At 42.3% G+C, this 27,793-nt stretch overlaps 1 protein-coding gene and 1 long non-coding RNA gene across 7 annotated transcripts in view; both read left to right on the top strand.

Moving 5' to 3' along the window:
- Positions 1-22,747, top strand: part of LOC110496154 (C-type lectin domain family 4 member D) — a 30,745-nt gene extending 7,998 nt beyond the window's left edge. For 2 of the 6 annotated variants that reach the window (XM_021571885.2, XM_021571884.2), the window contains exons 3-9: positions 20,165-20,287; positions 20,630-20,725; positions 20,837-20,911; positions 21,360-21,422; positions 21,775-21,938; positions 22,056-22,183; positions 22,283-22,747. In XM_021571885.2, the coding sequence (XP_021427560.2) occupies positions 20,165-20,287; positions 20,630-20,725; positions 20,837-20,911; positions 21,360-21,422; positions 21,775-21,938; positions 22,056-22,183; positions 22,283-22,451 (818 nt within the window). In that variant the 3' untranslated portion in view covers positions 22,452-22,747. Of the gene's footprint in view, positions 1-11,770; positions 12,104-17,349; positions 17,437-20,164; positions 20,288-20,629; positions 20,726-20,836; positions 20,912-21,359; positions 21,423-21,774; positions 21,939-22,055; positions 22,184-22,282 lie in introns of those variants that run through there. The other 4 variants (XM_036952673.1, XM_036952672.1, XM_021571887.2 and 1 more) reach the window with 4 other exon arrangements.
- Positions 2,961-3,594, top strand: LOC118941154. The gene is made up of 2 exons (XR_005037460.1): positions 2,961-2,992; positions 3,196-3,594. It is a non-coding gene; the product is annotated as an uncharacterized LOC118941154 (long non-coding RNA).
- Positions 22,748-27,793: the final 5,046 nt, after the last annotated feature.

Raw genomic sequence — 27,793 nt, 5'->3', positions numbered from 1 at the left:
CTTGTCATTGCAGGCAATCTCAACACTGTGCGTTACAGGGAAGACATCCTCCTCCCTCATGTGGTACCCTTCCTGCAGGCTCATCCTGACATGACCCTCCAGCATGACAATGCCACTAGCCATATTGCTCGGTCTGTGCGTGATTTCCTGCAAGACAGGAATGTCAGTGTTCTGCTATTGCCAGCGAAGAGCCCAGATCTCAATCCCATTGAGCACATCTGGGACCTGTTGGATCGGAGGATGAGGGTGAGCCATTCCCCGCAGAAATGTCCGGGAACTTGCAGGTGCCTTGGTGGAAGAGCGGGTTAACATCTCACAGCAAGAACTGGCAAATCTGGTGCAGTCCATGAGGAGGACATGCACTGCAGTACTTAATGCAGCTGGTGGCCACACCAGATACTGACTGTTACTTTTGATTTTGACACCCCCCCCCCCCCCCCCCTTTGTTCAGGGACACATTATTCCATTTCTGTTAGTCACATGTCTGTGGAACTTGTTCAGTTTATGTCTCAGTTGTTGAATGTTGTTATTTTCATACAAATATTTACACGTTAAGTTTGCTGAAAATAAACGCAGTTGACAGTGAGAGGATGTTTATTTTTTTGCTGAGTTTATATTATTTGTAGCCGTCTATTTACCACCCCAGACCGCACTCAACCAACTCTATAAGGCCATAAGCAAACAGGAAAATGCTTATCCTGAAGCGGCGCTCCTAGTGGCCGGGGACTTTAATGCAGGCAAACTTAAATCAGTTTTACCACATTTTTACCGGCATGTCACGTGCAACCAGAGGAGAAAAAAACTCTAGACCACCTTTACTCCACACACAGAGATCCATACAAAGCTCTCGCCCACCCTCCATTTGAAAAATCTGACCATAATTATATCCTCCTGATTCCTGCTTACAAGGAAAAACTAAAGCAGGAAGTACGCTACAGGACTGTTTTGCTAGCACAGACTAGAATATGTTTCGGGAATTCATCCAATGGCATTGAGGAGTATACCACCTCAGTCATCGGCTTCATCAATAAGTGCATCAACGACGTCGTCCCCACAGTGACCGTATGCACATATCCCATCCAGAAGCCATGGATTTCAGGCAACATCCGCATTGAGCTAAAGGCTAGAGCTGCCGCTTTCAAGGAGCGGGACATTAATCTGGACGCTGAAAGAAATCCCGCTATAATCTCAGACGAACCATCAAACAAGCAAAGCGTCAATACAGGATTACGATTGAATCACAGGAAAGCCCATAAAATTGTCAGAGACTCCAGTCACCCAAGTCATAGACTGTGTACTCTGTTACCGCACGGCTCCTTAACAGCTTAGTTTATTTGGTAAATATTTTCTTAACTCTTCTTGAACTGTACTGTTGGTTAAGGGCTTGTAAGTAAGCATTCCTCGGTAAGGTCTACACTTGTTGTTTTTGGCACATGTGACAAATAAAGTTTGATTTGATTTGTAGAATTATAGTGAAGACATCAAAAGTGTGAAACAACACATCTGGAATCATATAGTAACTAAAAAAGTGTTAAACAATCAAAATAGATTTTAGATTTTTCAAAGTAGCCACCCTTTGCTTTGATGACACCTTTACACACTCTTGGCATTATCTCAACCAGCTTCACCTGGTATGCTTTTCCAACAGTCTTGAAGTTCCCACATATGCTTAGCACTTGTTGGCTGCTTTTCTTTCACATCCCAAACAATCTCAATTGGGTTGAGGTCGGGTGATTGTGAAGGTCATCTGATGCAGCACTCCATCACTCTCCTTCTTGGTCAAATAGCCCTTACACAGCCTGGAGGTATGTTGGGTCATTGTCCTGTTGAAAAACAAATGATTGTCCCACTAAGCGCAAACCAGATGGGATGGCGTATCGCTGCAGAATGCTGTGGTAGCCATGCTGGTTAAGTGTGCCTTTATTTCTAAATAAATCACTGACAGTGTCACCAGCAAAGCATCCCCACACCATCACAGCTCCTCCTCCATGCTTCACAGTGGGAACCACACATGCGCAGATCATCCGTTCACCTACTCTGCGTCTCACAAAGACACGCTGGTTGGAACCAAAAATCTCAAATTTGGTCTCATCTGACCAAAGAACAGATTTCCACCGGTCCATTACTCGTGTTTCTTGGCTCAAGCAAGTCTCTTAGTCTAATTGGTGTCCTTTAGTAGGGGTTTCTTTGCAGCAATATGACCATGAAGGTCTGATTCGCGGAGTCTCCTCTGAACGGTTGATGTTGAGATGTGTCTGTTACTTCAACTCTGTGAAGCATTTAATTGGGCTGCAATTTCTGGCTGGTAACTCTAATGAACTTATCCTCTGCAGCAGAGATAACTCTGGGTCTTCCTTTCCTGTTGCAGTCCTCATGAGAGTTGGTTCATCATAGCCCTTGATTGTTTTTGCGACTGCACTTGAAGAAACTTTCAAAGTTCTTGAAATGTTCCGTATTGACTGACCTTCATGTTTTAAAGTAATAATAGACTGCAATTTCTCTTTGTTTATTTGAGCTGTTCTTGACATGGACTTGGTCTTTTACCAAATAAGGTTATCTTCTGTATACCCCCCCTACCTTGTGTGGCAAAGAAGGGGGTCGAGTGATAAATGGCAGATATGTGAGAGCAGAACTAATAAACGGGCTCTGCCCGATCACTAAAATGGCCACCCCTGTGAGAACTACAGATCACAAAATGGCAGACCCCCAAAACTACAAGTCCCAGAAGCCAGGGGAACCCTCAAAGGTGGAGCCGACACACAGATAAAGGGTCAAGAAAAACCAGGAAGAGAGAGAGAGAGTGCTGGAAGGATCTATGAACAATAGAGAAAGAGACAATAGAGATTGGCTGGATTTACCGTGTATGAGCTGGATTGTTTTGGACTTACCTTTTGGCGTTTGGACCTGGACCTACCGAGAACCCGATTCGTGTACCGAACCCTGCTATCCTTGACCTCGCCTACGGCCTGGGTGGACCAGGACAAACACACAGGTACTGTCCTGTTCAAAAGAACTCTCATTCTTGGGTGATTTGGTGACAGTTTACCACTTAATTTGTGACAAACGCTCCTAACCTTGAAGAGGTTTGCCACACTTGTCACAACTCAACTGATTGGCTCAAACGCAATAAGAAGGAAAGAAATTACATAAATTAACTTTTAACACGGCACACCTGTCAAATTAAATGCATTCCAGGTGACTACATCATGAAGCTGGTTGAGAGAATGTCAAGAGTGTGCAAAGATGTCATCAAGGTGTCACGACTTCCGCCGAAGTCGGCTCCTCTCCCTGTTCAGGCGGCATTCGACGGTCGACATCACCGGCTTTCTAGCCATCGCCACTCCATTTTTCATGTATCCATTTGTTTTGTCTTGTTCTCTGCACACCTGGTTTTCATTCCCCAAACAATTCATATGTATTTATTCCTCTGTTCCCCATCATGTATTTGTGTAGGATTGTTTGTGTTACGTGTATTTTGATATTGTGGATATTGTTACGCGCATTACTTTTTGTCTATGTTCCGTGTTTTGGGCACATTTTATGTTATTTTGTGCTGTCATTTTGACCGGAATAAAAGTGCGCCTGTTCACGACACTCTGCTCTCCTGCACCTGACTTTGCCTCCAATACACACTCCTAACACAAGGCAAAGGGTTGGTTACTTTGAAAAATCTCAAATATATACTCTTTTTTTTTGTTGGTTACTACTTGATTCCATATGTGTTATTTCATAGTTTTGATGGGTCATAAGCTGACATGTAGAATTGTTTTAAGGTTAGAATAGTGCCAACTGTAAAGTTTTGTGGAGGATGAATAATGGTCTGGGGCTATTCTCATGGTTCGGGCTAGGCCTCTTAGTTCCAGTGAAGGGAAATCTTAACGCTACCGCATACAATGACATTCTACACCATTTTTTATAAAAATAATATAGATGTCCACGTAATTTTGGTCATGTAGTGTTTAAGAAAGCAATATTTTTGTTAGTTCTTTACACTTATTTAAACCCTTTTTTGTGTTGGCACAAAACTACCTCCATACTTCCATACATTTTTTATACCGGAGACTAACATTGTGTTTGTGAGAATCTCCCCTTTCCACAGTGGGGTTACATTAATTTGTAGCCCATGGTATCGACTTCAGATGAGTCCCGGCACTACAGCCGTGTTCGTGTGACGACAGATTTTTGGGATGTCTCATGGTCTGATAAACACTGCTGTAGCTCGACCACCTTCCACCGCAGATGCGGAAGGCCGTAGGCGGATGTGGTGGATTGAGACGCAGCCCATGCAACAAAAAAGATATCTCTAGCTTAAACTGACGGATTCTGATGTGGATTTTTATATTATGTCACTTAGGTTGACACACCGGTGCATCAATAGACTCCAGGCTAGGGGGTTCAAATGAAATGTATCTTGAGGTGTACTTACTTGTAATTATTGTGTACCTACAAAGTACGTTACCCATTCTGACAATATAATCGTCAGCTTCTCAAAACGCCACCCAAGTGAAAAAATAAACACACTAGTACACCATAGAGTACGTAACATCTACATAAGTACAAGGTTGTCGCTAGATGTTACACAGGATTTTCAGTGCATGCAGAAAGTATTCACATCCACTGACCTTTTCCACATGTTGTTGTGTTACAACCTGAATTTAAAATGGATTAAATTAGATGTTTTTTTGTCACTGGCCTACAAACAATACCCCATAACGTCAAAGTGAAATTATGTTTTTTTTTTACATTTTTTAAAAACATATTAAAAATGAAAATCTAACATTTCTTGAGTCAAGTATTAAACCCGTTAGTTAGGCAAGTCTAAATAAGTTCAGGAGTAACAATTCGCTGAACAAGCCACATAATAAGTTGCATGGACTCACTCTCTGTGCAATAATGATGTTTAACCAGATTTTTAAAATTAATACCTCATCTCCACAAATAAATTATTTGTAAGGTCCATCAGTTGAGCAGTGAATTTCAAACACAGATTCAACCACAAAGACCAGGGTGGTTTTCCAATGCCTTGGAAAGAAGGGCACCTATTGGTAGATGGGTAAAAATAAAAATAAATAAAAATAAGCTGTATACACAACTTACAGTTGAAGTCGGAAGTTTACATACACCTTTGCCAAATACATTTAAACTCCGTTTTTCACAGTTCCTGACATTTAATCAGAGTAAAAACTCCCTGTCTTAGGTCAGCTAGGATCACCACTTTATTTTAAGAATGTGAAATGACAGAATAATAGTAGAGAGAATGATTTACTTTTATTTCTTTCATCACATTCCCAGTGGGTCAGAAGTTTACATACACTCAATTCGTATTTGGAAACATTGCCTTTAAATTAACTTGGGTCAAAGGTTTTGGGTAGCCTTCCACAAGCTTCCCACAATAGGTTGAGTGAATCTTGGCCCATTCGTCCTGACAGAGATGGTGTAACTGAGTCGGGTTTGTAGGCCTCCTTGCTTGCACACGCTTTTCAGTTATGCCCACAAATGTTTTATAGAATTGAGGTCAGGGCTTTGTGATGGCCACTCTAATACCTTGACTTTGTTGTCCTTAAGTAATTTTACCACAACTTTGGAAGTATGCTTGGGGTCATTGTCCATTTGGAAGACCCATTTGCGACCAAGCTTTAACTTCCTGACTGATATCTTGACATGTTGCTTCAATATATCCACATAATTTTCCATCCTCATGATGCCATCTATTTTGCGAAGTGCACCAGTCCCTCCTGCAGCAAAACACCCCCACAACATGATGCTGCCACCCCCGTGCTTCACGGTTGGGATGGTGTTCTTCGGCTTGCAAGCCTCCCCCTTTTTCCTGCAAACATAACGATGGTCACTATGGCCAAACAGTTTTATTTTTGTTTCATCGGACCAGAGGACATTCTCCAAAAAGTATGATCATTGTCCCCATGTGCAGTTGCAAACCGTAGTCTGGCTTTTTTATGGCAGTTTTGGAGCAGTGGCTTCTTCCTTGCTGAGCTGCCTTTCAGGTTATGTCGATATAGGGCTCGTTTTACTGTGGATATAGATAGTTTTGTACCTGTTTCCTCCAGCATCTTCGCAAGGTCCTTTGCTGTTGTTCTGGGATTGATTTGCATTTTTCGCACCAAAGTACGTTCATCTCTAGGAGACAGAATGAAGGCGTTATGAAGGCAGTGTGGTCCCATAATGTTTGTACTTGCGTACAGATGAACGTGGTACCTTCAGGCGTTTGGAAATTGCTCCCAATGATGAACCAGACTTGCGGAGGTCTACATATTTTTTCTGAAGTCTTGGCTGATTTCTTTTGATTTTCCTATGAAGTCAAGAAAAGAGGCATTGAGTTTGAAGGTAGGCCTTGAAATACATCCACAGGTACACCTCCAATTGACTCAAATGATGTCAATTAGCCTGTCAGTAGCTTCTAAAGCCATGACATCATTTTCTGGAATTTTCCAAGCTGTTTAAAGGCACAGTCAACTTAGTGTATGTAAACTTCTGACCCACTGGAATTGTGAGACAGTGAATTATACGTGAAATAATCTGTCTGTAAACAATTGTTGAAAAAATTACTTGTGTCATGCACAAAGTAGATGTCCTAACTGACTTGCCAAAACTATAGTTTGTTAACAAGAAATTTGTGGAGTGGTTGAAAAACAAGTATTAATGACTCCAACATAAGTGTATGTAAACTTCCGACTTCAACTGTACATTTCCAACATACTGTACTTGACATGTCTGTCATGAAGCATGAGTCAGTATAAAAACACCACAGTCAGCCTGCTAATCAATCTAAATCAGCTGCAATTGACCTGAGTGTCAACAGGCACTATTACGCTATTGGCCACGGTAACTCAAGCCCATTCAAATACAGGATTACTGATGACTAGAACTATGGTTTCCATAGCTACCCTTCACAAAGCCTTGCTCTGTGGATGTAGTCATCCTGTTTGACCTGTTTAAAGCGTTCTGGTTGAACACTAATGTATAACAATCTACAGTTTAATACTGTACAGTTACACTAAATGACGTATACAGTAACTAGTATTTAACTGGCCCGTGGGGGAGCTGGCTAGTGAGACTACAATGATGATGGCTGGATTAGTCTCCATGGGAGACTGATCAGACATGCTCGTAGCAGTGGTAGTAGTGGAGGGGGATGGAGCGATGGAGATCGCCAATGTCAGGGCGAGAGGGGAACGAGGGAGAGTAGGCAGCTAAATGTTGAGAGTAGTTCTTACATGTGTGATTCTTTACCACTCAAGAACAATGTTATACAGTCTTTTCTTTACCATGTCTTCACTGTGGTATACAGGGGATGTAAGCTAGTCAGAACAGAACAGGAAGTTGCACTTGAGGTTAATTTAATCCCTATAAATAGCTGTGACACAATCTCAAGTAATTCCTTTTTTTACCGGTAGAAGGTCTTAGGGGGAACTCCAAGTCTGTATGACTTTATGTCTACCTCTCTTTTCAAAACATTGGCTGTGACAGGACACATCACAATGTGCTATAACATATGACATAAATCCTAACCTTTTGGCCCTGGCGCTCGCACGCGTCACACTTAGCCACCTGAGTGAGGAGACAAGCATGATGTAGAAATACCAGTTAGAGCGTACCTCAAAGAATAAGAACTCACATAACAGCTAAGGGCTGGCACAATTACAGTATAACCCTGTGACCGACGGTTATGGATGAAGACCGCCACTAAAATAAAATAACCGACATAACGGGGAAGCTGGGCATGAGTGTGTTTGAGTCTGTTTCTGTGGTAACGTAGACTCTTAACAAAGTGATGAAGCTTCGTTGCTCCTTGCTGAAACAAGCAAACAATGTTTGTTTTTAGCATCCTATAGGGACCTGACAGGAAGTGATCTAAGCAGCTAGTTGAGTTAGTGTGTCTGGTGGTGTTAGAAGAGGAGAGTAGAGGACGTTCTCTCTGCAAGCAGCAGCATACATCACAATCACAGGGGGAGAAGATTAGAACATAAAGATGATATCTTTGGTTCTGTTAAGAATATGAGGGGATTTCTCAGCAGACCAAATGTAGACTAAACTTAAATAGCACATAGTGCAGGGTCTAATGAGGAAACCTGACAGGATGGGATACAGGAGCTGCGTTAATGCGCAGCAAACAGTATAAACCAGAGGATTTTCATCAACCCAGTATAAAAAATCATGGTCTTTGCTCCCTTGACTTTACAGTGCAGAATGGGGAGATTAAAGGTATGCAGTATTTGTGTACGTGTCACTCACCACTCACCACAGGTAGAACTCGTACAATCGGACAGGACAGCGGAGGGGATTCTCACTGTTCTCCCGCACCTCCTCTTTCTCCTCGTCCTCCCTCTTCCTCTTCGCTGCCACACCGTCTGCAACTGCAACACACACAGGTCCATGATTACATATGAATCAAATTTGATCTATATCATTTTACTAAATGCATTAGTAAACCCAGCAACCCACACTTAAATCCCCGTTGCCTTGGCAACAGTGGCAAGGGAATAACTCCCTAGGTAGGAATAACTCCCTAGGTAGGAATAAACCTTGAGGGCAACACTCTCACATGACAACATAAACGTATGCATATGCAGAAACGTGCAGTATTTGAAAGCGCAAAAAAATGCATGAATGAGACGAGACAAAGAACCTGGGACTAAACACCTCCCTCTGCAACTGGATCCTGAACTTCCTGAAGGACCGCCCCCAGATGGTAAGGGTAGTAACAACACATCCGCCATGCTGATCTTCAACACGGGGACCCCTCAGGGGTGCGTGCTCAGTCCCCTTCTGTACTCCCTGTCCACTGCATGGCCAGGCACGACTCCAACACCATGATTAAGTTTGCCGATGACAACCGACAACGATGAGACAGCCTACAGGGAGGAGATCAGAGACCTGACCGTGTGGTGCAAGGACAACAACCTCTCCCTCAACGTGATCAAGACAATGGAGATGATTGAGGACTACAGAAAAAGGAGGCCCGAGCACACCCCCATTCTCATCTACAGGGCTGTAAGTGAAGCAGGTTGAGATTCCTTGGCGTCCACATCACCAATAAACTAACATGGTCTAAGCATACCAAGACAGTCGTCAAGAGGGCACAACAAAACCTATTCCCCCTCAGGAAATTGAAAAGATTTGGCATGGGTCCCCAGATCCTCAAAAAGCTTTACAGCTGCACCATCAAGAGCATCCTGACGGGTTGCATCACCACCTAGTATGTCAACTGCTCGGCCTCCGACCGCAAGGCACTACAGAGGGCAGTGCGTATGGCCCAGTACATCACAGGGGCCAAGCTTCCTGCCATCCAGAACCTCTGTACCAGGCGGTGTCAGAGGAAGGCCCTAAAAATTGTCAAAGACTCCAGCCACCCTAGTCGTAGACGATTCTCTCTGCTACCACACGGCAAGCAGTACCGGAGCACCAAGTCTAGGTCCAAGAGGCTTCTAAACAGCTTCTACCACCAAGCCATAAGACTCCTGAACATCTAATCCAATGGCTATCCAGACTATTTGCATTCTGATACAGAATGCAGTGATGTGTACTGAACCTATCTGCCATAATAAATAAATACAGTGGAAGCTGCATTCATATAGACAATATTGCCATAGTTTATAACTGGTATGAATGTTGACTGACTGCTATTTAATGAAAGCCATGACCTATTCCTATTAAAGAAGCCCATTTTAAATCTTAATTTCTTATGTCATCAACAAGCTTTTTGAAAGACAGCTATTCGTCAATCCAGATACACAGATTTTTATAAGCGGGGACACTATCAACAGGGTAATCATCAAATGTACATATGCATTAATCATCAGATAGATTTTTACGTGATTTGGAGAATAACATAGACTTGGTTTTACCTGCATTAAGTACCAATTTCAGTTCAACAATGGGTTTCTGCAAAGCAATGAAGGTAGATTGAAGCTCCAAAATAGCCTGGTCAACTGTGGGGGCAACAGCATACAGAACATTGTCATCTGGATATTGGTATATGTTACATTTCTTTGCAGACAGACCAACATTGTTTAAATTAACCAGATTAAGTACAAGACCTAAAATCAATCCCTGTGGGACACCTTTCGTAATATCGAGGAAACCTGACTTAACACCATCAGAAAAAAAACATGTATTGAAAAGAATGCCAGTGATTACAGATGTCATTCGGCCATGTCAGCAAAGTTGTTTTTGTAATCTTTGAACCAATTACATGATGCCTGATCCATACTGATTGCAGACAACCTTTGAATCAATAAAGTGTGGTCAACAACAACTTCAATAACTCAATAAAGAGGGCAGCACAGTGCTTTCTCCTATCCATACCCTTTACCACATCATTTAACACCAAGGTTGCATCAGAGATGGTGCTATGACCCGCCCTGAAACCAGACTGGTGTACAATTAGAATACATCTCGTAGCAAGGAAGAATCTAAGACGACAGTTGATTAATGATTCTACCATTTTTACTAAGCAAGACAATTTCAAGATCGGGCGACAATTATTTAGGTCAGGGGGGTCACCACCTTTGTGGAGAGGGAGCACATGGGCTGCCTTCCAAACCCTGGGGATAGCACCCGAGATAATCGTCAGATAAAAAATGTGCCAATGACTTCTCTGCAGAAAGAATGGATCCAGCAAATGAGCCCCAGTAGATGTTTTCTTAAGCAAGGCATCTAGCACATCACAAGTAAAATGTTGTTGGAATGAATAATACAAACTATTCCCTAGAAGTTGAATGATCTTCCATCCAGCCAAGTAAAGGCTGAGAGAGTAAAGAGCAGTCGACTCAATGACCCGTGTCAAATAAACCACAATGTCTTTCAAATAAAAAGCTTGCCACGATAGAATGCTGATTAAAAGAGTCTGACACAACTTGCTTAGGCCACGCTTCAGTGCGTTAACTATTTTCCAACATTTTGACGGATCACCAGCAAACTATTGAGGTAGAACATAGAAAGTAGCTTGAGTTATCTTTCTTCATTGAGGAAGTACATCTACAGTATTTCACAATAGCCTGAAACACTGCCAATCAGTTACCGAGTCAGTTTTTCAAGCCTTATCCCAAGGCCTAATTTCTTTTTCTTTTTCTTCTTTTTTTTCAGTCCTTAATGGTCTTTAACAACATCATCAAGAACCAAAGATACAAAAGTTGTTTATGATTCTAAATGCATTTCGTAATCATATTGTCACGGTCTGGTGAGAACCTCAACTCCATTTCTGCCAATTTCTATTGCATATATTGAAAGCGGTGTAACAGTGTACTCTGAACATTTCATGACTCTTGGACCAAGAAAATGTATTCAAAACACTTCTGAAGTTCAGTAATTGTATATTCGTTAACAGTAAAATATAGCCCTATTTCTTTCCTTTCCTAGAGTTTCTGTATTGTTTGGAAATTGACCAAGGCCTAATTTCTCATCATAATGAGATCTGAAAGTTCTATAGGGAACCAAGGATTTGTTCTATTTTGAACTCTAAGGCGTTTAAAAGGAGTGTGATTGTCTACCAGAGATATAAAAATAGATGAGAAGTTCTAGAGCCAATTCAGTCAGACAAGAAAGCTCAATCAGCTCTGTGTGTGTGTGTGTGTGTGTGTGTGTGTGTGTGTGTGTGTGTGTGTGTGTGTGTGTGTGTGTGTGTGTGTGTGTGTGTGTGTGTGTGTGTGTGTGTGTGTGTGTGTGTGTGTGTGTGTGTGTGTGTGTGTGTGTGTGTGTGTGTGTGTGTGTGTGTGTACCACCTGCTGTTATGGTAGGTTTACAACAATAACGCCTTTCAGCAGCTTGGTGAATTCCAGTGTGGAATACAAGGTCGCTACGTGTTGGGTTAAGGTCTTTACCACTTATTAATTAGTACTTGTAGTAATAGCTGAATTTAGCTGGTTAGTTAAATTAATGCCGCAAAGAGAGAAGAGAAGTCCTGTCATTGAGCAACTGTTTTTTTTCCCAACAGTCCCTCCCTCAGTCCCCGTCATATAAAATAAGTGTCTATTTGGGTTGATGAAATAGGTGTCTGGTATGAGTGTTTAGATCAGTATGTCTGAAGGAATAGTCTACGCTGATGTGAAGTTCAAAAAGCACCAAAAGACTGAAGGAAAAGATGGTGGTAAGTTCTAAACTAAAATCTATTTTTATAATCATGCTGTATGCTCAGGGTGTGCAGAATGTTTAACAAAAAGCTTCCTCTATCTGCCAATATATATCTAGAACCTTTAAGGGGCAATCTAGGATCCATTTTTGAAATGAATGCTATATAGCCATTGATTCTTGAATAATATTACTTATAAACGCCTCATCAGCTTAGTTCAACTGTATTACCCCATCAGAACAAATGTAAGCTTGTTTTACGGTGTTTATATACAATGTAATTGTAAACAAACACCGTTTGGCTTTAAATCATGGTTAAAATGATCATTTGTATCTCATGGTCATGGATGGTCCGTCCTCGCTCCCATAGCTCCGTCTATGAACTTGAGAGTGGTTACATTCCTCCAGCCCCATCCCCCAGCAGTTTACCAAAAAAATACCCAGATGGCCCCTTTAACTGACTTTATTTGACTACACATATTGATACCCTATTTCAAAACATGTTCGCGAGGACAAAAATGACTTGCATCACAGAGATTTTAGAGACTACAATTCAAAGGGTTTGCAGGAAACATACAGTGCCTTGCGAAAGTATTCGGCCCCCTTGAACTTTGCGACTTTTTGCCACATTTCAGGCTTCAAACATAAAGATATAAAACTGTATTTTTTTGTGAAGAATCAACAACAAGTGGGACACAATCATGAAGTGGAACGACATTTATTGGATATTTCAAACTTTTTTAACAAATCAAAAACTGAAAAATTGGGCGTGCAAAATTATTCAGCCCCTTTACTTTCAGTGCAGCAAACTCTCTCCAGAAGTTCAGTGAGGATCTCTGAATGATCCAATGTTGACCTAAATGACTAATGATGATAAATACAATCCACCTGTGTGTAATCAAGTCTCCGTATAAATGCACCTGCACTGTGATAGTCTCAGAGGTCCGTCAAAAGCGCAGAGAGCATCATGAAGAACAAGGAACACACCAGGCAGGTCCGAGATACTGTTGTGAAGAAGTTTAAAGCCGGATTTGGATACAAAAAGATTTCCCAAGCTTTAAACATCCCAAGGAGCACTGTGCAAGCGATAATATTGAAATGGAAGGAGTATCAGACCACTGCAAATCTACCAAGACCTGGCCGTCCCTCTAAACTTTCAGCTCATACAAGGAGAAGACTGATCAGAGATGCAGCCAAGAGGCCCATGATCACTCTGGATGAACTGCAGAGATCTACAGCTGAGGTGGGAGACTCTGTCCATAGGACAACAATCAGTTGTATATTGCACAAATCTGGCCTTTATGGAAGAGTGGCAAGAAGAAAGACATTTCTTAAAGATATCCATAAAAAGTGTTGTTTAAAGTTTGCCACAGGCCACCTGGGAGACACACCAAACATGTGGAAGAAGGTGCTCTGGTCAGATGAAACCAAAATTTAACTTTTTGGCAACAATGCAAAACGTTATGTTTGGCGTAAAAGCAACACAGCTCATCACCCTGAACACACCATCCCCACTGTCAAACATGGTGGTGGCAGCATCATGGTTTGGGCCTGCTTTTCTTCAGCAGGGACAGGGAAGATGGTTAAAATTGAAAATTGATGGGAAGATGGATGGAGCCAAATACAGGACCATTCTGGAAGAAAACCTGATGGAGTCTGCAAAAGACCTGAGACTGGGACGGAGATTTGTCTTCCAACAAGACAATGATCCAAAACATAAAGCAAAATCTACAATGGAATGGTTCAAAAATAAACATATCCAGGTGTTAGAATGGCCAAGTCAAAGTCCAGACCTGAATCCAATCGAGAATCTGTGGAAAGAACTGAAAACTGCTGTTCACAAATGCTCTCCATCCAACCTCACTGAGCTCGAGCTGTTTTGCAAGGAGGAATGGGAAAAAATGTCAGTCTCTCAATGTGCAAATCTGATAGAGACATACCCCAAGCGACTTACAGCTGTAATCGCAGCAAAAGGTGGCGCTACAAAGTATTAACTTAAAGGGGCTGAATAATTTTGCACGCCCAATTTTTCAGTTTTTGATTTGTTAAAAAAGTTTGAAATATCCAATAAATGTCGTTCCACTTCATGATTGTGTCCCACTTGTTGTTGATTCTTCACAAAAAAATACAGTTTTATATCTTTATGTTTGAAGCCTGAAATGTGGCAAAAGGTCGCAAAGTTCAAGGGGGCCGAATACTTTCGCAAGGCACTGTATTTGTTAGCTGGTTTGCATGCAATACTTCATGCCTTATCAGTGATCTGCGCTGATCATTTTACATTACAGTTTTACTTTGTCGCTTTGGTCACATTTTCACAATTATCTGGTGCATTTTCACAACTCTTAGTACAAAACTCTTGTTAGGTTCTTATTTTTCAGAGTAAATAACCCACGGACACTAGAGAAGCTTTAACCAAGTTTAATTCTTCCCAAAGGTTCTGTACAGCTGTAATCAGACAGCGAAACGTCTCATATCACAGTTATATACATCCTACTTAAGACACTCCCTCTCTCCAATCTGACCAGATACTAACCCTGATTACTCACTTAAGGGGAACTGACCTCACCTCCTGACCTCAACCCCTCCTTCACTTAATCCCCAGCTATTCATCCATCTTCCCTATATCAACACATCGTTCTCTTCTCCTCCTTCAAACACATTCCAAAGCCTTGTGGCTCCCTACAGACTCTTTCTATTCAAGGCTTCGTCTCTATCATTTAATTAATATCTCAATGTGCAAAGTTTAGCCAATTCCAACACTCTAAACTGGTCACACTTGTAACCAAACCAGTCTTTAACTCTTTCATTGTGCATTGATTTGGATTGTAAACATCTCTCACCACACAGCCATTGATTCAAAACATATGTTTATTGTGAAATGTAATGAGAACATTGGTTTAATTTCTATTTAGTCATTTTAACTAACAGTTAATCCAATAGAAAACAAAGCAAGATTCGTGTTTCAAATCGCCCTTAGAAGTACTGAAAGTAAAATGCTACAGTACTGTAAATTACAGTAGATTACAGTTTTCACATTAGGCAATACACTTACATTACCCAACAAAATTGATAGAAATTCTATAATTTCCATAATATCTATCCAATGTGTAATCAAAGGTGTGATCAATGAAGACATCCTCTACAATCATTCATGCAAAAAAAATGTTTTTCTGACATAATTGCAAATGTAAAAAAGTAAATGAAACGAATGAAATGAATGAAAATAAAACTTAACGTTTAGCATGCATTAGTTTGCATGAAGCCTGTCTTGAGCATTTGGCCAGAAATTCTCATCCACATCACAGTGAATGTCCTCATTACTCATGCACCACAGGAAAAACCTTTTGACATGGCTAATCCAAGCTTGACATTGTTCTGCATTGATGTCGTCGAATGCCTCATTCATGGCCAGAAGTAGGGTGGCACGCTCATAGGGATGGCGATCGTACAGCTTCCACCTCCATGCTGAAAAAGATTCCTCTATAGGGTTGAGGAAAGAAGAGTATAGGGCCACGAATTGGGGATGGGCCCAAAACCATGCCTGAACCACCTCTGCAGGGTGGAACCTGACATTGTCACACTCAGTGACATAGGTTACCCCTTCACATTGACAGGCCTGCTCAATTTCATTGAGAAACACAATGAGATGTGCAGCGTTGTAGGATCCAAGTAATGCCCTACATCCTGCCACACCATCCTCAGAAATAGCTGCGTACATTGAGATGTTTCCCCCACATTGTCCAGGCCCTTGGCCGGTTGCCCATTGGAAGATGAGTTTCCACCCACGGCTCTGAGTTTTGGCCAGGTTGAAGCCCACTTCATCAACAAATATATATTTGTGATGGTTCACAGCAGCATCAAGCACCATCACCCTCTAAACTATATTTTGGTTAGTTATTTTTACAGTATAGTTACAATATGATAATGTGATGTAGCATGTGCATCAAATAGTCACAGTAATACAGTATATAGTGCTGTACCTGAACATACGTGGCCTGCAGTTGTTTCACCCGGTCGTTGTTTCTCTCAAAAGGCATCAGGTAAATGTGTTTCATAGATAGATACCTGGTGCATCTTCAAAAGGTGGGCCATTGTTGGTAGGCTGATGGATGTCACATTGGCAAAAGGTGTCATCGTTCTCCTCAATGGCCTGCTCTATTTCGGACAGCCGTATGTCATTCCTGGCCCTCACCATTTCCACCACTGTCCACTCCTTCTGGTCAGCACACGGCCACCACCATGGGGTCTTCTGTCCATTCTGAGGGTAGAATATAGTCTACTGTCAATAGATCATACTGTAAGACTCTTGTAACATGTTTGGTAAATGTACATGCATTACAATACGTCATTTACTGTAGATGTAAAGCATAGTGCATGTCCTCCAGACTTACCGCTTTTCTTGATGACATTTTCTCAGGATCAAATTGACAGTTGATCTTTTCAGATTGGGGTGAACTAATCTGTCAGCCTCTGCCATGGTAAGGCCTCCGTTTATCACATGTTCAACAACGATGGCCCTGATTTCATTAGACACAACAGTTCCCTGCCTCCCTCTCTCTGATGTCCACCTCTTTGACGGGGCCCATGCCCAACTCTTTGACCTCTTTGATAGGGCCCAGGCCCACCTCTCTTAACAGGCCCCTTGTCCACGAGCTCTTTGATTTCCACCTTTACCTTGCGGTCTTTCCTGCTCCATGTTGAAATCAATTAGCAACAACTAGTAGTCATTATGTATGGTTATCATGCATCATACATGTCATTTAGATGTTTATACTTTACAAACACACTTTATTTTTGTACTTCTCAAAATACTAATATAGTGGACCAACCAGTTTAAAATTCATAGATTTACCAAACGGTTAAGTGGTTAACCATTAAGCTCAGTTGGATTAAGTGATGGTTGAATGTATTTGAACAAATGAAGAGAGAATCATACGAAAAGTATTGTGAGCAGTGCATTGTGAAAGGCAATGACTTTATATGAAAGCTATTTCTAGATGAAACAGTGATCAGGTTTGGTGAAAAGGTTACTGTGTGATTTTGTGTGTTGAACTTTGTCATTTGAAAATGTGCTTAAAGTTTTGAAACAGACTTTTTCATGATCTGTTTTGAGTTTGTACAAAATTTTACCGCATTCTTGTGAAAACAGGACCAAAGTGCTAAAATAAAAAATAAATAAACTGAGTGTTAAAAATGCTGGTTCAGGAACAGCCAATGTGATGAGAGGAGTTGTCTTGTACTCACACTTTCATGGTTACATTTCAGCAACAGCATCCACAGGGAATGATGCCACGTACTCTGAAATCTCAATTCCCAAAGCCGGACGCAACCAGCCATCTACCGACACTAATGGTATGTGTGTGTGTGTGTGTGTGTGTGTGTGTGTGTGTGTGTGTGTGTGTGTGTGTGTGTGTGTGTGTGTGTGTGTGTGTGTGTGTGTGGGTGAATATGCGTGGGATCGTGTGGGTCAGATGAAGTCAGTGCAAGCTCGGCAAAACAATGAGGAAGTTTCCTACATACGGGTGGAAAAAAGGTTTACAAGATGCAGAACAGATTCTATTTGAGATTTTTCGTCAAAAACCATGTTCCTTGTTCCTACGAGTCATACACTGAGTGTACAAAACATGAGGAACACCTTCCTAATATTGAGCTGCACCCCCTTTTGCCTTCAGCACTGCCTCAATTTGTCGGTACATGGATTCTACAAGGTGTTGAAAGCGTTCCACAGGGATGTCCTTTGGCTGGACGTCCTTTGGGTGGTGGGCCATTCTTGATACACACAAGAAACTGTTGAGCTTGAAAAACCCAGCAGTGCTACAGTTCTTGACACACTCAAACAGGTGCGCCTGGCACCTACCATACCCCGTTCAAAGGCACTTAAATATTTTGTCTTGCCCATTCACCCTCTGAATGGCACACATACACAATCCATGTCACAAATGTCTCAAGGCTTAAAAATCCTTCTTTAACCTGTCTCCTCCTCTTCATTTACACTGATTGGTGGATTTAACAAGTGACATCATTAAGGGATCATAGCTTTCACCTGGTAAGTATGTCATAGAGAGAGCAGGTGAGCAATCCCAGGTACTTCTCTGCCGCTGCCACTACAACTATTTTCTGTGACTTTCAATTCATTTCTGCAGTACAATTAACAACCATGGCTATAAATGCTAAAAAGCCCACCGTACTGAAGCACCTATTCTTCCCATCACTCTTGATCTCCACCTACTCACAGGAATGCTCTCACCCTGTACCCATCTTCCTCTATCACTCCCTTCACTGCTTAGGCATACAACAGTTTCTGTTCTATTCTAACCATGGCAACCTCAATCTGCCTTTCTCTCACTGGACACCTCCGATCTCCATCCCGATGATCACCCTCACAACTAACACAACTTTCTCCACCGATACCACACATTCCTTCATCTCATGCCCTCCTGCACACTTCTCACATCTGGGCATGTCTCTCCTACACACTGCTGCAATATGCCCATAAACATGACAGCTAAAACACAGTAACATTTTCGTAACATAAGCTCTCACGTGATAACTGACACTTCCTACCTTGACCTTATCTGGTAACGACTCTGCATCAAAACTCAGCATGACAGATAATGTCTTCTCCGGTTTGCCCACCGTATCAACATCTCATCATGTGGCAGGTGTCACAGACACTGGGAATCTTCAATTTCAACTGCTCCTCCTCAACACTTAATGCCACTCTCATTATCACTCCTTTCAACGGAGCCCTGCTCCCAACCTGACACCACATGTGGATCAACCAAACAACAAGGATCCATTTCCTTCGGGCTCCCGAGTGGCGTAGAGGTGTAAGGCACTGCATCAGTGCTAGAGGTGTCACTACAGACCCTGGTTCAATTCTGGGCTGTATCACAACCAGCTGTGATCGGGAGTCCCATAGGGTGGCACACAATTGGCCCAGTGTCATCCTGATTAGAGTTTGGCCAGTGTTGGCCGTCATTGTAAATAAGAATGAGTTCTTAACTGACTTTCCTAGTAAAATAAAATAAATCAATTCTCTCTACAAATCTCACCCCCACTGGGCCAAAATCATCCTTATCAGCCTTGGGACGAAGCTCGAACTCAGCAATCTCCTCCTCAACAATTTCCGTCTCTGAACTACTGGAGCACGTATCCCTGTTTTTGCACTTGACGCCCATCTTCCTCACCTCACTACTTCCCTCTACACTCAACATATATGCAGCAGTCATCACTGCACCTGCCGCCACATTTAAGTCATCCTCAGACTCCTCCTGTCCAATTTCCTCCTCAAGCTCTTCCAAAACTTCTGTGCAATCCTCCATCCCATATTTACTAACAATCTTCCATGTCTCTCCTTTTTATCTTGTCCATCTTCTCCTTCACCAGATCTTTCAGAAGACCTGTGTAATCCCCCACTCCATGTTTATTCATAATATGCTGCACTTTCTTCAGTATTTCCTTTTCTGCCATCTTCCCCACCGTGGCCTTCGCCCAACACCCCGACCGCCTCTACACCATCTTCCCCACCGTGGCCTTCGCCCAACACCTCGACCGCCTCTACACCATCTTCCCCACCGTGGCCTTCACCCAACACCCCGACCGCCTCTACACCATCTTCCCCACCGTGGCCTTCGCCCAACACCCCGACCGCCTCTCCGCCCACTAAGGATTACTTGTCGACTCAGAATGATTTAGCCGGAGTGTATTTTCTCTCGCTTCAGTTAAAATAATGGCCGCCATAGATTTCAAGAAATGTTGCGTCATTTTTTACGTGGTTGCGTCATATTTCGTTGCATACTTTCTGTTGAAGTTTGCATCAATGCATGCTTCAAAATATGTACAAACGGAGTACGGACTTGAGAAGAGCCCTCCCTGCTCCGTTTTGCATACTTTGATTTGGAATCATTCTCTGACCCTCCCGTGTTCCAATTTGCGTGCTCTGAGTACGGTAGTATGCATTTTGAGAAACACCCACAGCTGTACGTTTTTCTTCATGTTTGATTTCATGTCTCACATACAATAAAATGAAGTAGCGGGTCTTATAGGTCCGTTTAATTCATTCTCTCTGTCTCCTCAGCTGGTGACCCTGATTCTCAGGAGGGGTTAAAGGTCAAACCAGGTGGATATGACCCTGTCAAAGTGGTCCTGGTGACTCTCTGTTTTCTTCTGATGGGGACGGTCATTGGACTTGTGTTCCTGTGTAAGTGACCTAGATAGTGGAGGTGGCTAGTCTAAAGCAGACTCTATATCGGAGACAGATTCATAGACGCTTTTGTCCAGAGCTATGAATATAGAGAAATATCTAGGCACATTTTTAGCGCAAGAGCTGGAAAATCCCCACAGTACTGCTTCAAAATGGATAAATGTTTTATGCCAGGTCATTGTCTAATTTCTGTGACAACATAACTGATACAATATAAAAATGTTGGTGAATAAAATGAATAGCTATTTGTAATACTTTTCACAATCAACTAATATTACATTATTATGCAGAAGAATGTTGGGGCCAGATTCCTACAATTTAATGTATTTTTGCAATCAGATATCAGCAACCTGCCAACCAAAAACACAGAGCTCCAAATTCTGCAAGCGGCTTACAATCGAAATCTTACAGATTTGGAAAAAGCTTTTACCTCAGGTGAGTTTAGTTCACACAAAGAAAATGTTCACATCGGTTTTCTAATATAACTGTTTATATGTAGCTGGATGTAGGGAACTTGAGTCAGAGTTGTTATCTTTTGGCAACTAGCTTTAATGATCAAAAACAGAGAGCTTCAAGAACTGCAAGACAAGAACAAAGATCTTCAGGAGAAGGAACGTGCAGGTGAGTGACACAGATATGACCCTCCAATTAAATTGTGTTGTCTGCCACTAATACAGCCTTTCCATTGAAATGTTCATCCTTATAAAATATTAGAAAAAGGTGCTGCTTTTGTTATTGTTGGTTAATTCCAAAAAGTATGGATTCCAATGTCACGCTGTGAAAACGATGCAGGTTGGCATTTATTGTCATGAATCTTGCCCTGGAGGCAGCTCTGCAGCGCCATCATCAAGCTGGCACAGCCACAGTCATAAAATCTGATTTCAAACCTAACCCTAATCTTAACCACACTGCTAGCCCAAACCGTAAATGAAGACCAAACAGCTCATTCTTGTTTTCATAATCATTGTGAGGCCCATCTAGCGGGAGTCGCTCAGTTCTGCCTTCAGGGCAGGATTCATGGCAATAAACTTCAACCTGCGAAAAGCATAATTATCTTCATTCACAACAGTTTGGCAACAACATGAAGAATTGAAAAAGCAGAGAACTCCACCCTCTTGCCCTACAAACACAGGTGAGATTATACTACGAGGGAATGTGTTTACTCATAGATGTCGTAGGTTGTATTATGACCCAAGATAAAAACCTGTTTCAGATAGCAATCCTGAGTTAAACTCAAAACTACTTCAAATCAAGTTGTCAACTTCAGGGGCAGTCTGTTTTAGTCCCTCCTTATTCATTGATGCAACAATATAGCATTCTTGAATAGTTGTGAGATGATCATGCAGTATACAGTCTCATATCCACATGGATTGTACACTATCAGTAACACAAAAACAAAAGACATTTGACTATAGGTAGGCATAGAGATGAGTAGTGCACGGGGCACTGACAATGGCATTGGGTTATATCTGTTCTCTCCACAGGGAATAATGACTGTCCTCAACCTATGAACTGTGCTGAAGGCTGGGAGTATTATGGGGGGAAGTGCTATTACTTCTCCCCTGATAAACTGACCTGGGCTCAGAGTCGGGATGAGTGTATCACCAGGGGGGGACACCTTGTCATCATAGGGAGCCTAGAGGAGCAGGTATGACTCTATTATTGATTCTCTCAGTTGTTTTGATGCACATTTTTCCTTTCCTCTACTAACATACAAATGACAATAAATCTTGACATAAGTCTTCATACAATGTTTCTGGTGAAGACGTTCTTAGATCAGAAAAGTGGTACAAAAATAAGTACGGAGCCTGAAGACAAGTTCTGGATTGGGCTGACGGACAGTATAAACGAGAATGAGTGGTTATGGGTGGACAATTCATCTCTAAGCACAAGGTTTGAATGCATGTTTAAATCAATATCATAATACAATCACCCTAGATTAAAACTTATTGTGATCATACCTCTTATGTATTATCATCCTTCAATCCATAGATTCTGGCTTGGTGACTGGGAGCCAGATGACTGGAAAGGAGAGAATTCCGAAGGTGAAGACTGTGCTAGAATGGGGGAACGGGGTGGTACTAAAGACGGCAAGAGTTGGTTGGATGTCAACTGTAATAAGACTCAAAGAAGAATATGTGAGACAAAATCCCCCTTGTGAAACAGTATCTTTAAGAAACTCAAAAGTTCCTTTTAAATATGTCTCTGAACAACCCCAAATATTGTTAAGTGTGTGTGTTAGTGTGGGTTTTCAATTCATTTTTGTAAATCATGATATCTCCATTTTGCAGTGCAGGAAAATTCTCAGCAACAAGAGTGATACAATTAAGATCCTACACCTGTACATCATCCTGTGTGTTTTGTACATGTATATTTCTGCTTAACAGTGCTGTCTCTAGGCTAGTCATTTGAGAAAATATTGTGTGTGTCTATCCAAACCATTGAATTAATAAAGTGTCAAAAGTAAAATTTGTTTTTTTCAGCAGTATATTTATTAAGAAGCCTTGTTGTCTTACCTACAGTAGTTCAGGGGCTATAAAAAGATGCCAGAATGCCTACTGTTCACTTCTCTAGTGGTGTATCATGAATATTCAAAAGGTAGAAAATAAAGAATTGTCATTTGAGGTTTGACACAAAGCTTTAAAGTAGGTGTATTAAAGGGATTTATTAGTGTCTCCATACGCACCACATTTACATGCTGCTTTGCAGTAGTCTGAGAGATCACTATTCAGTATTAGATTACCAAGATGGTGAAATGGAGCCTCATACATGGTTAGTGGTGATTTTAGCATGTAAATCTTGATGTGGTAAACTCCACCATTTTTTTTTAGATGCATGCCAGCAAAGCCACTACACAACACTAAACAATACATAAATAGCACTATAACGCTGACAAACTGTTAGGGCCTACATAAAGCAGTCCCAACACCTTATCACTGATACACCTGTCTATTAGGAGAGCCTTGTCTGGCAGCGAAACAGTTCATTCAGCCTCATAGAAAACAGCTGCTATTTTTTTATTTAACTAGGCAAGTCAGTTATGAGCACATTCTTATTTTCAATGACTGCCTAGGAACAGTAGGTTACCTACCTTGTTCAGGGGCAGAACGACAGATTTCTACCTTGTCAGCTCAGGGATTTGATCTTGCAACCTTTCGAATACAAGTCCAATGCTCTAACCACAAGGCTACCTGCCGCTGCCTTGCTTAAACAAATGTGTTTTCTACTGACAATTGAAATCTACAAACTATGGCATAAGGGGACGACAAGCGATTAAGAAACAATCTGTAATTTAGATTAAGACATTAAGGAGCGAACTAGGACAGACGAAGTCCATTCAGAAAGTATTCAGACCTATTTCCTTTTTCCACATTTTGTTTCTTTACAGTCGTATTCTAAAATGCATTAAAAAAATTAAAAATCTCATCAATCTACACACAATATCCCATAATTACAAAGAGAAAACAGGTTTGAGACTCGAATTTGAGCTCAGGTGCATCCTATTTCCATTGTTCATCCTTGATGTTTCTGCAACTTGATTGGAATCAACCTGTGGTATATTCAATTGATTGGACATGATTTGGAAAGGCACACACCTGCCTATATAAGGTCCCACAGTTGACAGTGTATGTCAGAGAAAAAACCAAGCCATGAGGTCGAAGGAATTGTCCGTAGAGCGAGACAGGATTGTGGCACATATCTGGGGAAGGGTTCCAAATCACGTCTGCAGCATTGAAGGTCCCCAAAAACAGTCGACATCATTCTTAAATGGAAGAAGTTTGGAACCATTAAGACTCTTCTTAGAGCTGGCTGCCCGGCCAAACTGAGCAATCAGGGGAGAAGGGCCTTGGTCAGGGAGGTGACCAAGAACTCGATGATCACTCTAATAAAGCTCCAGAGTTCCTCTGTGGAGATGTGAGAACCTTCCAGAAGGACAACCAACTCTGCTGCACTCCACCAATCAGGCCTTTATAGTAGAGTGGCCAGACGGAAGCCTCTCCTCAGTAAAAGGCACATGACAGCCTGCTTTGGAGTTTGCCAAAATGCACCTAAAGGACTCTCAGACCATGAGAAACAAGATTCTTTGGTCTGATGAAACCAAGATTGAACTCTTAGGCCTGAATGCCAAGCGTCACGTCTGGAGGAAACCTGGCACCATCCCTACGGTGAAGCATGGTGGTGGCAGCATCATGCTGTGGGGAAGTTTTTCAGTGGCAGGGACTGGGAAACTAGTCAGGATCGAGGAAAAGATGAACGGAGCAAAGTACAGAGAGATCCTTGATGAAAACCTGCTCCAGAGACCTGAGGACCTCAGACTGGAGCAAAGGTTCTCAGGACAATGACCCCAAACACACAGCCAAGACAACACAGGAGTGGCTTCGGGGCAAGACTATGAATGGTCCAGCCAAAGCCTGGACTTGAACCCAATCGAACATCTCCGAAGAGACCTTAAAATAGCTGTGCAGCGACGCTCCCCATCCAACCTGACAGAGCTTGAGAGCATCTGCAGAGAAGAATGGGAGAAACTCCCCAAATACAGGTGTGCCGAGCTTGTAGCGTCATACCCAAGAAGACTCGAGGCTGTAATCGATGCCAAAGGTACTTCAACAAAGTACTGAGTAAAGGGTCTGAATACTTATGTAAATGTCATATTTCAGTTTTATTTTTCACAAAATTAAAAAAATTCTAAAAACCTGTTTTTTGCTTTGTCATTATGGGGTATTATGTGCAGAATGATGGAGGGGGAAAAAACTATTTACTCCATTTTTAGAAAAAGGCTGTAAGGTAACAAAATGTGGAAAAAGTCAAGGGGTCTGAATACTTTCCGAATGCATTGGAACTATTTCTTCAGCTGTTTTTAAATGTACAGCGACAGAATTCAGAACATGGGCCTTTATTACAGTATTCTCCTTTCTAAGACAGTCGAAAGGCTACATGTGCACCACCAAGTCAGAACATTAGGCTAAGTTATGGACCAAATTATTAGGGTGAGGCACTTGGGCTACTAACAGCTTACCACACAACATAGACTAAATATTACTTTCTTAGCTACAATATACATATCTCCCTGGCATATTGCATAATTTATGCAGCAGCATACAGTAAATCTTTGGACTCACCTTGTTGTGCTACAGTATGCTCACATGAACAGGAAGGTTGGGCGGTGGTCCTTCGTGGGCAAATTTTGTCATCAAAGTCTGCCATTCTCTGCATTTATGATGCTTTCAATGCAACTGTGAAAGGTTGAATCATGACGTCAGTGATCTTCAGTTCGGAGTTCGAGAAAGAGGCCGAGTTCTCGTCTTGCAATTCCGAGTAGGATGACCGTTTAAAACTCAATTTCCGAGCCTCCCGGGTGGGAGTGCTAGCTGTGCCACTAGCTGTGCCACCAGAGATTCTGGGTTTGAGCCCAGGCTCTGTCACAGCTGGCCGAGACCGGGAGGTCCATGGGGCGATGCACAATTGGCCTAGCGTCGTCCGGGTTAGGGAGGGTTTGGCTGGCAGGGATATCCTTGTTTCATTGTGCACTAGTGACTCCTGTGGCAGGCTGGGTGCAGTGCATGGTGTCAAGAAGCAGTGTGGCTAGGTTGGGTTGTGTTTCGGAGGATGTATGGCTCTTGACCTTTCCCTCTTTCTAGTCCGTACGGGAGTTGCAGCGATGAGACAAGACTGTAACTACTACCATTGAACACCATGATATTGGGGAGAAAAAAGGAATTAAAAAAAATGTAATTTCCCAGCTGGAGCTAGTTTTTTTCCAAGTTCCCAGTTCTCTTGAACTCACTGAAGTCTGAGATTTTCCAGTTCCTAGTTTCCCGTTGTTTTGAGTGTGGCAGAAGTCATGCTGGATTGACAGTGTGGCCAATGTTGAATGTTTATCCCTTTAAGCTTGGAAAACAGACCCTTACACGTAGACCTGTACCACACACACAAACGCCACTGAATAGCAGGCTAGTGATTGCTGTTAGCCACTGATTCCTTCAAAACCACTCATTGTTGAATTTGCGAGTTCCAACTTGTGCAATGTTTATGTCCAATGGCCGATGAGCACCGCTACGTTATATTTATAATTTCTCTTCATTATTTCTCTTCATATGACAAGGATGAAAAGGATTTGCCAGTAGATTGACAACTTGATTCATGATGACTGCTAGCTTGCTAGCTAATATTTTGAAAATATGATGTTGACATGATCAGTCCAATCAAACCTACTGTAGATATAACGTGATTTCACGTCATTTTATCTGTGACCAATGACCTTGAGCCTTCTTGGATGGGCACTTCTAATGTAACTCTATGGCAGCACCCAAGGGGCTTGAATTTTCAAACTCTCCCTGTAGATTTTGCGTTGACGTAGTGTCCCCATGAGTGACAGAACACTGAGCCAACTAGAGAACATTACCATCCCCTACGCTCCATATTTTCTGCTGGCTACCCCACCACTACAGAAAGCATTGAGCTAGGCTGAAACACTTGCATTTTGGAGCTGCCTTACTCAAGAAAGCAAAAAGGTTTGTATGCAGCTTTATTAACTCAATAATATATATAATTTTTACATTGTTTGCAAAATTATATATGCCTAAATCACGTGAAACTTTCTCTTTGAGTTGGTTAAGGTAAAGTGATTTTGAAATAAAATGTACAATGTTTGCCATTAGTGTACACATTCAAGAGACAACACTGTGACACCTAAGGATACTCCCCAGCTCCTGGTTGGTCCTCTCCACCTGCCAGTTGGACTGAGGCTGGAACCCGGACGTGAGGCTGACCGTGGCCCCCATATTCTGATAGAAGGCTTTCCAAACCCGTAACGTGAATTTTATGCTCTCCATAACCACAACGTCCTCCGGAAGGCCATAGTGCCGGAAAACCTGCTGGAACCGTGCCCTTCAGTGACCTGGAGAGCTGTAGGGAGACCAGAGTCTGTCCACAACAACCATAACAGTGGTGAAACCATCAGACGGGGGAAGATCAGTAACAAAAATCTATGGACAGATGTGACCAAGGCCGCTGAGGCACGGGAAGGGGAAGTAGTTTCCCTGCTGGAGCGTGCCGGGGAGATTTGGATTGAGTACATATGGAGCATGAGTTGACATAGTGGGCGACGTCCTGCACCAAGCTGGGCCACCAGTACTTCTCTGAGAGGGATTGGATGGTGTGAAACCCAGGTCAACAGCCAATCTCTCACCTCCTTGGGGATGTAGATGCGCTCCGGAGGGCAGGTAGCAGGAGCAGGTTCCCTCTCCAGAGCCTGGCGTACGTCCACATATACATCCCAAAACATGGGGCCAACGATACAGAAGGACCAATTGATGAGCTGGTAGGCACTCAACCGGCGTGGAACCACAGGGTACGGGGAAGCAGGTCCGCTGCCATCCTGGTCCTCAGGCTGTGATTTTCCTGCTCGACCATAAGATGGTGGGGTTGTGATGTTGGAGCCACGGGAGGCAGAGGATTACCTTGTGTATGGGGGCGGTGGTAATGAAGAAGGGAAGGCTTTCC

Source organism: Oncorhynchus mykiss, chromosome 18 (assembly GCF_013265735.2).
Source record: "Oncorhynchus mykiss isolate Arlee chromosome 18, USDA_OmykA_1.1, whole genome shotgun sequence".
Lineage (NCBI taxonomy): Eukaryota > Metazoa > Chordata > Actinopteri > Salmoniformes > Salmonidae > Oncorhynchus > Oncorhynchus mykiss.
This window is presented reverse-complemented; position numbering and strand designations above follow the sequence as displayed.